The sequence below is a fragment of the Coregonus lavaretus genome, assembly GCF_964263955.1.
Source record: "Coregonus lavaretus genome assembly, chromosome: 26".
NCBI classification, from domain to species: Eukaryota; Metazoa; Chordata; class Actinopteri; order Salmoniformes; family Salmonidae; genus Coregonus; species Coregonus lavaretus.
Genome location: NC_140013.1, coordinates 11,240,654 through 11,254,084, shown reverse-complemented (window position 1 = coordinate 11,254,084; position 13,431 = coordinate 11,240,654). Strand labels below are relative to the sequence as shown.

The following is a 13,431-nucleotide window of genomic DNA, read 5'->3' as shown; positions in this document are numbered from 1 at the left end:
AATCTTTTCTACAACGCCCGGAAATCGGCCCCCTTTATTCTATGTACCCAACGCACTAGAAGACCAGTTCTTAAAGCCTTTAGCCGTATCCTTATTCTAGTCCTCCTCTGTTCCTCCGGTGATGTAGAGGCTAACCCAGGCCCTGCAGCCCTCAGTATCACTCCTACTCCCCAGGCGCTATCATTTGCTGACTTCTGTAATCGCAAAAGCCTTGGTTTCCTGCATGTAAATATCAGAAGTCTACTTCCTAAGTTTGAGTTATTCACTGCGTTAGCACACTCCGCCAACCCTGATGTTCTAGCAGTGTCTGAATCCTGGCTTAGGAAGGCCACCAAAAATTCTGAAATTTCCATCCCCAACTATAACATTTTCCGTCTAGATAGAACTGCCAAAGGGGGTGGAGTTGCAATCTACTGTAGAGATAGCCTGCAGAGCTCTATCATACTATCCAGGTCTGTGCCCAAACAATTTGAGCTTCTACTTCTAAAAATCCACCTTTCCAGAAATAAGTCTCTCACTGTTGCTGCTTGCTACAGAACCCCCTCAGCCCCCAGCTGTGCCCTGGACACCATATGTGAATTGATTGCCCCCCATTTATCCTCAGAGTTTGTACTGCTTGGTGACCTAAATTGGGATATGCTTAATACCCCGGCCATCCTACAATCCAAACTAGATGCCCTCAATCTCATGCAAATGATCAACGAACCTACCAGGTACAACCCTAAATCCGTAAACATGGGTACCCTCATAGATATCATCCTGACTAACTTACCCTCTAAATACACCTCCGCTGTCTTCAACCAGGATCTCAGCGATCACTGCCTTATTGCCTGCGTCCGTAACGGGTCCGCGGTCAAACGACCACCCCTCATCACTGTCAAACGCTCCCTAAAACACTTTAGCGAGCAGGCCTTCCTAATTGACCTGGCCCAGGTATCCTGGATGGATATAGATCTCATTCCGTCAGTAGAGGATGCCTGGTTGTTCTTTAAATGTAATTTCCTCTCAATCTTAAATAAACATGCCCCATTCAAAAAATACAGAACTAAGAACAGATATAGCCCCTGGTTCTCCTCAGACTTGACTGCCCTTGACCAGCACAAAAACATCCTGTGGCGTACTGCATTAGCATCAAATAGCCCCCGCGATATGCAACTTTTCAGGGAAGTTAGGAACCAATATACACAAGCAGTCAGGAAAGCAAAGGCTAACTTTTTCAAACAGAAATTTGCATCCTGTAGCACTAACTCCAAAAAGTTTTGGGACACTGTAAAGTCCATGGAGAATAAGAGCACTTCCTCCCAGCTGCCCACTGCACTGAGGCTAGGAAACACTATCACCACCGATAAATCTACAATAATCGAGAATTTCAACAAGCATTTTGCTACGGCCGGCCATGCTTTCCACCTGGCTACCACTACCCCGGCCACCAACTCTGCACCCTCCGCTGCAACTTGCCCATGCCCCCCCTGCTTCTCCTTCACACAAATTCAGACAGCTGATGTTCTGAAAGAGCTGCAAAATCTGGACCCCTACAAATCAGCTGGGCTAGACAATCTGGACCCTTTCTTTCTAAAACTAGCCGCCGAAATTGTCGCAACCCCTATTACTAGTCTGTTCAACCTCTCTTTCGTAACGTCTGAGATCCCCAGAGATTGGAAAGCTGCCGCGGTCATCCCCCTCTTCAAAGGGGGTGACACTCTAGATCCAAACTGTTACAGACCTATATCCATCCTGCCCTGCCTTTCGAAAGTATTTGAAAGTCAAGTTAACAAACAGATCACCGACCATTTCGAATCCCACCGTACCTTCTCCGCTATGCAATCCGGTTTCCGAGCTGGTCATGGGTGCACTTCAGCCACGCTCAAGGTCCTAAACGATATTATAACCGCGATCGATAATAGACAGTACTGTGCAGCCGTCTTCATCGACCTGGCCAAGGCTTTCGACTCTGTCAACCACCGCATTCTTATTGGCAGACTAAATAGCCTTGGTTTCTCAAATGACTGCCTCGCCTGGTTCACCAACTACTTCTCAGATAGAGTTCAGTGTGTCAAATCGGAGGGCCTGTTGTCTGGACCTATGGCAGTCTCTATGGGGGTGCCACAGGGTTCAATTCTTGGGCCGACTCTTTTCTCCGTGTATATCAATGATGTCGCTCTTGCTGCTGGTGACTCTCAGATCCACCTCTACGCAGACGACACCATTTTGTATACATCTGGCCCTTCATTGGACACTGTGTTAACAAACCTCCAAACGAGCTTCAATGCCATACAACACTCCTTCAGTAGCCTCCAACTGCTCTTAAACACTAGTAAAACTAAATGCATGCTCTTCAATCGAACGCTGCTGGCACCCGCCCACCCGACTAGAATCACCACTCTCGACGGGTCTGACCTAGAGTATGTGGACAACTACAAATACCTAGGTGTCTGGTTAGACTGTAAACTCTCCTTCCAGACTCACATTAAGAATCTCCAATACAAAGTTAAATCTAGAATCGGCTTCCTATTTCGCAACAAAGCCTCCTTCACTCATGCTGCCAAACATGCCCTCGTAAAACTGACTATCCTACCAATCCTTGACTTCGGCGATGTCATTTACAAAATAGCCTCCAACACTCTACTCAGCAAATTGGATGTAGTCTATCACAGTGCCATCCGTTTTGTCTCCAAAGCCCCATACACTACCCACCACTGTGACCTGTACGCTCTTGTTGGCTGGTCCTCACTACATGTTCGTCGTCAAACCCACTGGCTCCAGGCCATCTATAAATCCCTGCTAGGCAAATCCCCGCCTTATCTTAGCTCATTGGTCACCATAGCAGCACCCACCCGTAGTCTGCGCTCCAGCAGGTATATCTAAATAAAATAAAATAAATAAATTGGTCATTTAGCAGACGCTCTTATCCAGAGCGACTTTGGTCATTCCCAAAGCCAACACCTCCTTTGGCCGCCATTCCTTCCAGTTCTCTGCTGCCAATGACTGGAACGAATTGCAAAAATCTCTGAAGCTGGAGACTCTTATCTCCCTCACTAACTTTAAGCATCAGTTGTCAGAGCACCTTACCGATCACTGCACCTGTACACAGCCCATCTGAAATTAGCCCACCCAACTACCTCATCCCTATATTGTTATTTATTTTGCTCTTTTGCACCCCAGTATCTCTATTTGCACATAATCTCTTGCACATCTAGCATTCCAGTGTTAATACTAATTGTAATTATTTTGCACTATAGCCTATTTATTGCCTTACCTCCATAACTTGCTACATTTGCACACACTGTATATATATTTTCTGTTGTATTTTTGACTTTATGTTTTTTTACCCCATATGTAACTCTGTGTTGTTGTTTTTATCGCACTGCTATGCTTTATCTTGGCCAGGTCGCAGTTGTAAATGAGAACTTGTTCTCAACTGGCTTACCTGGTTAAATAAAGGTGAAATAAAAAAATAAATAAAAATAAAAACATTAAATTCACATGCTGTGACGTGACTCATCCTCAACTGAGCTAAACTGTACTAGCCTAACTTTATTAAACGCCATGAGCATTGCGTCTATGACGCTTGTATGTTTCTGTAATTGTATGTGTTGTCTACGTCTAAATTCTGTTTATGGTGTCTAGGTCTGTAAGTTGTTATGTCTGATATTTGTCTGAAACATTGTTCCCCCCTACTACTGCTGTCTTGTTTGGACCAGGTCTCTCTTGAAAAATAGATTTCATCTCAATGAGACTAACCTGGATAAATAAAGATTCAATAAAATAAAAAATGTATAACAAAACATCAATTGGGCAGCAAGACACGTGAGTCAAGAGGGGAGGTATATTGCTGTACTTACTGGGTTTCATTGAAGTGATATGTAGGCTAAATGGGAACGAGAGAGCAGTATGTCCCCAGCTCAGTCTTGTGACCTAGCATGTGTACACAACAAACAGCCAAGGAACACATTCCATTACTCACCAGGCTGAGCGTGTGTGTGTGTGTGTGTGTGTAAAACAATCCCACCTTCAGGGGAGATGGAGGAAAACACAGAGCCTACAGGATAGCAAACTACAAAATCCGACAAAGAAATCAATTTTTGTATTTTGACTTCTGCGATAAAGACCTGGTTAGCTAGGCAAATCATTACCAATTTGGTCAATGAACATCTGCCAACCACATTTCCTAGATAAGAGCACATCAAGGAGATTCATTTGTTTTAAGTAAACGCCAAAATTGGTTAGCACAACTAAAAGGAAAGGAATACCGTAGTTCAGCATAAAGCTAGGCTAGGCTACATTTCAATGTTTTGAAACTAGGCTAAATGCAACAGTCACTGAAGTACAGAACACAACATTCATGAAAAGGACTTTCTGTTTCTGTTGATATTTAGGCTACTCATCATTCTGCGGGCACTGACTGTAACGGAACAGAGGAAAACGTTCTGAATGGTCATCGTTGCACTTAAAATACCAACATCAAAGGCCTGCTGTTCTCAGTGCCAAGTAGATTACAGATACAGTTTGGCTACATACTGAACAGTTTGAATCCACTCCCCAAGGCTTCAAATTCAACAGCCAACAAGATTTTGACGTTGAGCAGTGTGAATGTTAGGCTACTGTTTGACATCATCATGGGCAGCTTGCTGAGTGGTATACCTATTTCTCACGATCCAGACCTCTAAACTCCTCAGAAATAATACAATGCCTAATGAGTTATGGGTAATTGTTTTCCAGAGGGCTTAGTATTAAAGCTCTTACACAGACCAGACTGGCGTTAATTTTTTTTTATCAAAGCATTATGCTACTGAAGCTGACTGAACAAGGTGGCAGACATGCAAAAAAATATTGTTGGTTCCGCGGGAATCTAGACATAGACTAAAGCAACCAAGAAACAAACAGCAGACACATTTCACCCACGTGTGATAGGCTGGCATCACTTATGTGGAGTTGCGGACACATAATGGGATGCTGGGGGTCCCATCAGACAGGAGTTGTACAATGGTTCTGAAAGTGTGTTAATACCTGTTGTAATTACCTGGCCACTAATTCAGCCACCCAAAACCCCTCCTAGCCCTCTGAGGTAAAGGGAAAAAGGTTGTTGTGCGGATTATAGAACACAGTAGGCCTATATAACTAAAACCTAGCACTAAGAGTGATAGAAAAGTAGCCTAAAAGCTAGGCTACCTGATCAAAACATTTGCATGTGGTAGGCCTACTTTTTAAATAACTTTTTTTCATTTAACTGCTTCCATTGCTGCTTCCATTCTAAAAAGCCCAGGCTTTTCCACCCTAGACTATAGTACAGTATAAAGGCAGAACTGTAGGCAGTGCATGAAGGTGCAGCACTGCACTGCATTATTATTACTGTGTCCAGGACTGTCCCAGCCAGCTCATCCCAGGTAAAGAGATAGGATGATGGAGTTTACTTTACTGCCAGGGCTATTTCTAGGGCCACTGCCACAAGGGAGTTTAGAGTTAGACGCCACCACACCAGTGAGTTGACATGGAACATGAGTTCATGGGGTTTAGTGAAAAGAACTGAGCTATTTTGCTCAGTGCCACTTCTAATGTCGATGCCATTGTTCGTTGTAACTAGGAGCTGGGTATTGGGGTCGTATTCATTATGCTCCAAATGGAAGAAAACTAACTGAATTAGGGAGGGAGTACCTGAACTTGACCGATAAGAAACGCTAATTTTTGTTTTCCGTTGCAGAACATTTTGCTACAGTGTGCCTTTGTGAATACACTGGGCAGTGTGCAACATCTGGAGCTTTAGGATTAAACCGTTTGCCTGGCGGTGCCTGGCTGGATGACCTAAAATGGCATGATGTGAGATCAGGATGCCGTCACAAAAGCCTTCGTTTTGACTAACTGGACATTTCCTTCACAATGTTTTCCCATGGTTCGTCAGTCATGCTGAACACAAATCCTATGCAGTAGGTCTATGTTGATCGAATCCCAAGGACGTGCAGTATAATAGGCACTGAGGCCTATTTTACAATGCAGCTTGCTACAGTCACAGTCAGTGACACCCAATCACATGTTATCCTACCCACTTCTGCGCTTAATTAGGGAAGGTTTCAGTTGACTAGGCGTTATCAGTCTAATACGTCGAGTTTACCTTTGAATCAGTATCTGTGAAGGATCTCGTTGTTACTCTGAGTCTGGACACTGATCTCTCTTTTGACGAACGTATAAAAAATATTTCAAAACCAGCTTTTTTCCATCTTCGTAACATTGCAAAAAATCGGAAACGTTGTCCAAAAATGATGCAGAAAAGCCAATCCATGCTTTTGTCACTTCAAGATTAGACTAATGTAATGCTCTACTCTCCGGCTACCTGGATAAAGGCACAAAATAAACTTCAGCTAGTGCAAAATACGGCTGCTAGAATCGTGACTAGAACCCAAAATTTTTATCATAGTTTTTTTTCCAGTGCTAGCCTCTCTACTGTCTTCCTGTTAAGGCTATGGCTGATTTCAAGGTTTGACTGTTAACCTACAAAGCATTGTATGGACATGCTTGTACTTATCTCTCTGATTTGGTCCTGCCGTACATACCTACACGTATGCTACGGTCAATAAGATTCCTTATTGTTCCTAGTATTTCTAAGCAAACAGCTGGAGGCAAGGCTTTCACCTTTAGAGCTCCTCTTTTATGGAATGGTCTGCCGATCCATGTGAGAGACACAGACTCAGTCTCAACCTTTAAGACTTTACTGAAGACTAATCTCTTCAGTAGGTCCTATGATTGAGTGTAGTCTGGCCCAGGGGTGCGACGGTGAACGGCAAGGCACTGGAGTGACGAACCACCCTACGCTCTCCACTAGGATTCTCTGCCTCTGACCTTATTACGGGGGCTGAGTCACTAGCTTGCTCGCGCTCTCCCATTCCGTCCCTACCAGAGTGCATCTCGTCATGCCAGGCTTTTTTCGCTATACTGTACTCCCTTGGGTGGGTTGAATTACTGACATAATCTTCCTGTCCGGTTTTGCGCCCCCTCAGGCTCGTGCGGTGGGGGAGAGCTTTGTGGGCTATACTCAGCCTTGTCTCAGGGTAGTAAGTAAATTGTCTGTTGATATCCCTTAAAGGGCGACTGCACTTCGTGATTTGGCCTCGTTTTAGATTTGGTTAATTAAGAAATGCTAGTGGCCATGACTGAATTCAAACGTGAGTTTGTTTCAGGGTGTGGTTTGATGTGGGTGTCTTTTGTGTGTGTTCGCAGGTGGGAAGAGTTAGCCAAATTATTTTGCCAATTAGCTTCAGCTGGCTGGTGTGCGACCGTGGCAAAGTTGGTTTGACTTTGGATAGCCTATCTCCGGGGCTTGTTAGGGACCGTTAATAAATTACACAATGTAAATGAGACAATATATGTTGCACACCTTTTTTTTTGTTGCATTAAATGCTTTCAATATTTGTACAGTGAGGGAAAAAAGTATTTGATCCCCTGCTGATTTTGTACGTTTACCCACTGACAAAGAAATGATCAGTCTATAATTTTAATGGTAGGTTTATTTGAACAGTGAGAGACAGAATAACAACAAAAAAATCCAGAAAAACGCATGTCAAAAATGTTATAAATTGATTTGCATTTTAATGAGGGAAATAAGTATTTGACCCCTCTGCAAAACATGACTTAGTACTTGGTGGCAAAACCCTTGTTGGCAATCACAGAGGTCAGACGTTTCTTGTAGTTGGCCACCAGGTTTGCACACATCTCAGGAGGGATTTTGTCCCACTCCTCTTTGCAAATCTTCTCCAAGTCATTAAGGTTTCGAGGCTGACGTTTGGCAACTCGAACCTTCAGCTCCCTCCACAGATTTTCTATGGGATTAAGGTCTGGAGACTGGCTAGGCCACTCCAGGACCTTAATGTGCTTCTTCTTGAGCCACTCCTTTGTTGCCTTGGCCGTGTGTTTTGGGTCATTGTCATGCTGGAATACCCATCCACGACCCATTTTCAATGCCCTGGCTGAGGGAAGGAGGTTTCTCACCCAAGATTTGACGGTACATGGCCCCGTCCATCGTCCCTTTGATGTGGTGAAGTTGTCCTGTCCCCTTAGCAGAAAAACACCCCCAAAGCATAATGTTTCCACCTCCATATTTGACGGTGGGGATGGTGTTCTTGGGGTCATAGGCAGCATTCCTCCTCCTCCAAACACGGCGAGTTGAGTTGATGCCAAAGAGCTCCATTTTGGTCTCATCTGACCACAACACTTTCACCCAGTTCTCCTCTGAATCATTCAGATGTTCATTGGCAAACTTCAGACGGGCATGTATATGTGCTTTCTTGAGCAGGGGGACCTTGCGGGCGCTGCAGGATTTCAGTCCTTCACGGCGTAGTGTGTTACCAATTGTTTTCTTGGTGACTATGGTCCCAGCTGCCTTGAGATCATTGACAAGATCCTCCCGTGTAGTTCTGGGCTGATTCCTCACCGTTCTCATGATCATTGCAACTCCACGAGGTGAGATCTTGCATGGAGCCCCAGACCGAGGGAGATTGACAGTTCTTTTGTGTTTCTTCCATTTGCGAATAATCGCACCAACTGTTGTCACCTTCTCACCAAGCTGCTTGGCGATGGTCTTGTAGCCTATTCCAGCCTTGTGTAGGTTTACAATCTTGTCCCTGACATCCTTGGAGAGCTCTTTGGTCTTGGCCATGGTGGAGAGTTTGGAATCTGATTGATTGATTGCTTCTGTGGACAAGTGTCTTTTATACAGGTAACAAATTGAGATTAGGAGCACTCCCTTTAAGAGTGTGCTCCTAATCTCAGTTTATTACCTGTATAAAAGACACATGGGAGCCAGAAATCTTTCTGATTGAGGGGGTCAAATAGTTATTTCCCTCATTAAAATGCAAATCAATTTATAACATTTTTGACATGCGTTTTTCTGGATTTTTTTGTTGTTATTCTGTCTCTCACTGTTCAAATAAACCTACCATTAAAATTATAGACTGATCATTTCTTTGTCAGTGGATCAAATACTTTTTTCCCTCACTGTATATGAATTTTAACAATTCATCATTGGTTTGAGGTTTTTAAGTCTTTGAAATTTGGAGCTATTGGAATTTTAACATATTGTCCCATGTACATTGTGTAATTTACCAATGGTCCTAATTAGCCCCATAGGCAGCTGCAGTCCAAATTGATGATTACTTGTGTGCTGCCAGCTGTGGGCATGTGGGCAGGATTGAAACAAACCCAACCTTCATTTACGTTGTGATGTTGTCACGACCACAATTCTCACAAAACTCTCAAAATTATCCTATTTTCTACTGTGTAGTCAATTTTGACAGTAGAATAAATGTTTGACTCACATCGATGCCACATAGGCTGTTTTCTAAATGAGAAGTTGGTTTTTAGGGGCAGTTGCTCTTTAAGTGATGTGGGGGCTGTGCTTTGGCAAAGTGGGTGGGGTTATATCCTGCATGGTTGGCCAGGGGTAACTTTCAACGGGGCAGAGGCAACCAGGTTTTTGGCTAAAATGTCCTGGTACTGGGTAGAATTCATGATGCTGTTGACCTTAACCTTAAGGGAAAAGGGCTTTATAAAATACATTTGATTGACTGATTGGTATCATTAGCTAGGATTCCCTCTAATTGGCGACAGATTTTCATCTGAATATTCAACATTTTAAGAGCGAGATAATTTGTATTTGTCAAATGGCAGCCAAGCATCGATCATCATGTCACCAGAATAAGACCCTCAAGTATGAAAAAAAATTAAATAATGTATGCACTCACTTAACTGTAAGTCGCTCTGGATAAGAGCGTCTGCTAAATGACTAAAATGTAAAATGTAAATATTTATTGGAATGTAGTATCAAGCTCATCACCACGCACTTTCACCACCCTATGGGAAGTTCATCAAAAAAGTTCATCTGTAGCCTAACAAACTGCATGCTTTCCCGAGTCATAGTGGGAGGACCACACAACATATCATCGCGTATCTCCAAGTTTTCTTCGATATGGTGCATAATTACTTTTACAGACAAAAATATCCCACCATGTCGAGCAGACAAATTGTTTATCGACAATTATGAAATTGTACCGAAATGTCCTGTTTCCATCAGCCCTTTCTTCATGCGTCAGGTAATTCATGGTGGGAAACCTGGTTAAAGTAAGCAGCTAGGCCAGTGCTTGTGTAAAACACGATATCTTGTTTATCAATGAGAGAGAGGTGAATAATCAGATGTATTTGAGAGTGGGCAGGGAGGGGCAGAAAATCAGTCTTCCTAGAATGATCAATACCTCAGTGTACTTGACCTACACATCCTCTCTTCTTCCATCCTGACCTTCCATCACTCAGCCTGGGAGAGAGCTACTCTGATGAGGAGCTGCTGGTCCTACTGGTTGCTCTGAGGCATGACCCAACACAGCACTCCATAAAAACTCCTCCTGACCCATACCAAGAACAAAGGCTTTCTTTGCATCCCTTGGACTGGATGAGCTGACAGAACATTGTGACTCAGCCCACAGGGATGCCTGACAGTCAGGACGAAGATTCAGTGCTGATATTGATTTATGCTAACCTTTATTTAACCAGGAAAGACCCTTGCGGTTAGAAAGCTCTTTGCACGAGCGAGATTGAGTTGATCTTCTAGAGTGGGGTGAACGATAAGCCCCTATCTCCTAAATCAAACCCCCCTACAGCGCAATCACTTTGTTTGCATACATGCCCCCCTAGTCCTTACTTCACCTGCTCATGGCACCTGCCTACTCTCCGGTCATGGTATGGGGATTTATTGTATAAACTCCCTGCTGTAAACCGGTCCGGGTGGAAAATTATGAGAATAAAGAAGGATAATTAAAATGACTCCAGGAGATTCATTCCCTCTTTGATTAATAACTGTTAATTACTGAGAAGATTCCATACCACCTGTGAGTGGCTGCAGTAATGCAGATATGGTGGCAAACAACTGTTAGCCTCGATGCATCCTTCACTGAAGAGTTTCATTACAGCGCAGCAACAGCCTCTTTGCCTGCCTGAGCCTGACGCTAATTGTGAAAGATGTTGCGAAAGCAGCCCCATTACAACAACAAAACAGCCTTGTCAAAGAGATCGGCTTGGCTGGTTGTGAAACAAATGTCCTCCTCCTTCTCCTTCCCACAGTGGTCAGCAATCAGGGCTAATCCTGTAAATGGGTTAATTCACACTCTGCTCTCTAAGGAGGAGGAGAGGAGGAGAGGAGGATAGCCAGGCCAGCCACTCCCCCAGATGTCATTACTCTCCATGCGTCACAGAGGGAACACAAGGAGTCTAGTCAATGGGACACCTGCCTCAATAGGCAGGTTTCCATTGACCAAGGTTTATTAGACAAAAGCAATGTTGCAAAAAAAAATATTTGCGACAAGTGTAATGGAAACAGCAGATATAGGAGACATTTTCTAAAGATCGACAACATTTTTATCCGTTCGACAGGGGTGGATTTATTTTGTCTAACTTTCTTTATTGCGACCAATGATGGTGGAAACAGTGTTTTTCCAATAAATGATGCGCCTATTGTTGCCCTAAGCCAGTGAGTGAATGTGTTCCCCAACACAGGATCTTAGTACTGTACAGTAACAGTGCAGAGCGTCTGTACTGACCATGAGCGCCCCCACATGGTGGCAGTCTGCCATGTCAGTGGCCTGAGAGGCTAAATCTGAGATCCCAGCAAAAAGTTGAGCAAACAGAAGAACACTGGTCTTACCGGGGAGTTGCTGGTGGGGGAGCTGGATCGTCCATTGCTGCTGCTGTTGCTCCTCTCATAGGAGGAGGTGAAGCGGCTACCACCACCGCTCTTCAGGCTGCTGCTGCTCAAGGCCTCCTGCGTGGAGCTGCGTGACAGGCCATAGCTGGAGCTCTGCATACTGCTGTTGTAGGATTCGGCCAAATCGCTGGCCCTGCTCCGGTAACCCCTCAGGGCACTGGAGGAGGGGGACGTGGGCTCGGTGAGGCCCAGGGACGACAGGTCCCGCGTCAGGTCACTCTGGCTCGATGACCTCCGGCGGCTGAGGGAGATGCTGGAGGTGCCGGGCGAAGAGGAGAGGTAGCTAGAGCGGCTGGGCGTGGTGGACGAGGAGTAGCTGCTATAGCTAGAGTAACCGGAGCCCCCGCTCAGGCCCGACGAGCCATAGGTCTTCACTGGGGTGCGGCTCAGGCTCTCGCTGCGCCGGCTGCTGCTGCTCAGGAGGTCAGTGCGGGGGATGGGCCGGCCCCGGTCGAGCTCCGAGGAGGTGCTGTAGTTGCGGGCGCGGCTGGCGGTGCTGCTCAGGTAGCTGGAGGAGGAGTAGCCCGAGGAGGAGGCAGCGTTGCTCCTGTAGGAGGGCAGCTTGTCCCGGTTGGAGGTGTAGGAGCTGAGGGAGGAGGGCGTCAGGGAGGAGCCATAGGAGCTATAGGCACTGGTATAGGAGGAGCCGGTGTAGCGCTTGGCGGTGGTGGAGACGCGAGACATGCTGGATTCTCAGCCACAGGTGATGCGGGGGAAGACCGCATCGACTGCAAGACAAGAGAGAGAACAGAAACCAGTGCATTTCTATTGTCAGACTGTGAGTGGTAACAACTTCATTTCCAAAAATGAAAACTTATTTAGCAACATTTTAATCTTTATAACCACAAAAGCTCTGACGAAGGCCTTGAGGCCGATACATAAAGCTTATTAAAGAGCAGTGATACTATCAAGAGCAATGTGCGGGTTTCTTCTTTTTTCTAATCTTTATAACACCAAATTCAATTGTATATTTTATTTATAATATCGGCTCCATCTTAGTCTTATGGGTTACTCTTATCTGATCACGAGAGAGGTAGGATGCCAAAGGTCACTAGGCCATCATCCAATTCTTAACATATGGGTGCACTATTTATCAACGGGCTGAATATATCATGGCTCATTGCTCGAGCCTGAGGTTTTACTCGTGTACAGGATACAGATATTCGACAAGCAACTTCATGTGACCCTCCTTGGAACACATTACACAATATCAGCTGTGTCATCAGTATGGAGCTGAAGTAGAACGCTGAAACACTGCTCATGCAACCAACTGGAAAGTCATGCTTGGTAATGTGATGTACTGTCGTAGCAATGGGTTGCACAGCACAACGTTGTGGCCGGCTGAACGCACCCCTGGGAATCCTGTAACGGGAGAGTCCCCCTCAGCGACGCACCGAATGTTTCTGGTGGCACAGTCTGTTCCTGAGGAGAGACGGGCAGTGCAGCATCTGAATAAATAAAAGTATCTGGTGTTGTTGATCCGTGTTGGGTTCAGTGGGAGAGGCTCCTGTTTCTCTCTCTCTCTCTCTCTCTCTCTGTGCAGCTAGCGAGACTCAGTCGGAGCAGTACTTCTAGGTTAGCTTAGCTAGGCCATGCCCAACCTAGCCTTGCTTAGGCTCTCACCAAAACCCCACAGTGGGTATGTGGGTATAAGTGGCCATTTCGCCTGTACCCTGCACAAAGATGGTTGGACT

The 13,431-nt window shown here is 45.1% G+C and overlaps 1 protein-coding gene across 1 annotated transcript in view; it reads right to left on the bottom strand.

The window, feature by feature from the left end:
• Positions 1 to 12,434, bottom strand: part of LOC311101334 (ubiquitin carboxyl-terminal hydrolase 2-like) — a 28,110-nt gene extending 15,676 nt beyond the window's left edge. The window contains exon 1 of the mRNA XM_084142467.1: positions 11,678 to 12,434. Coding sequence (XP_083998593.1) covers positions 11,678 to 12,421 — 744 coding nt within the window. The 5' untranslated portion in view covers positions 12,422 to 12,434. The remainder of the gene's footprint in view (positions 1 to 11,677) is intronic.
• Positions 12,435 to 13,431: the final 997 nt, after the last annotated feature.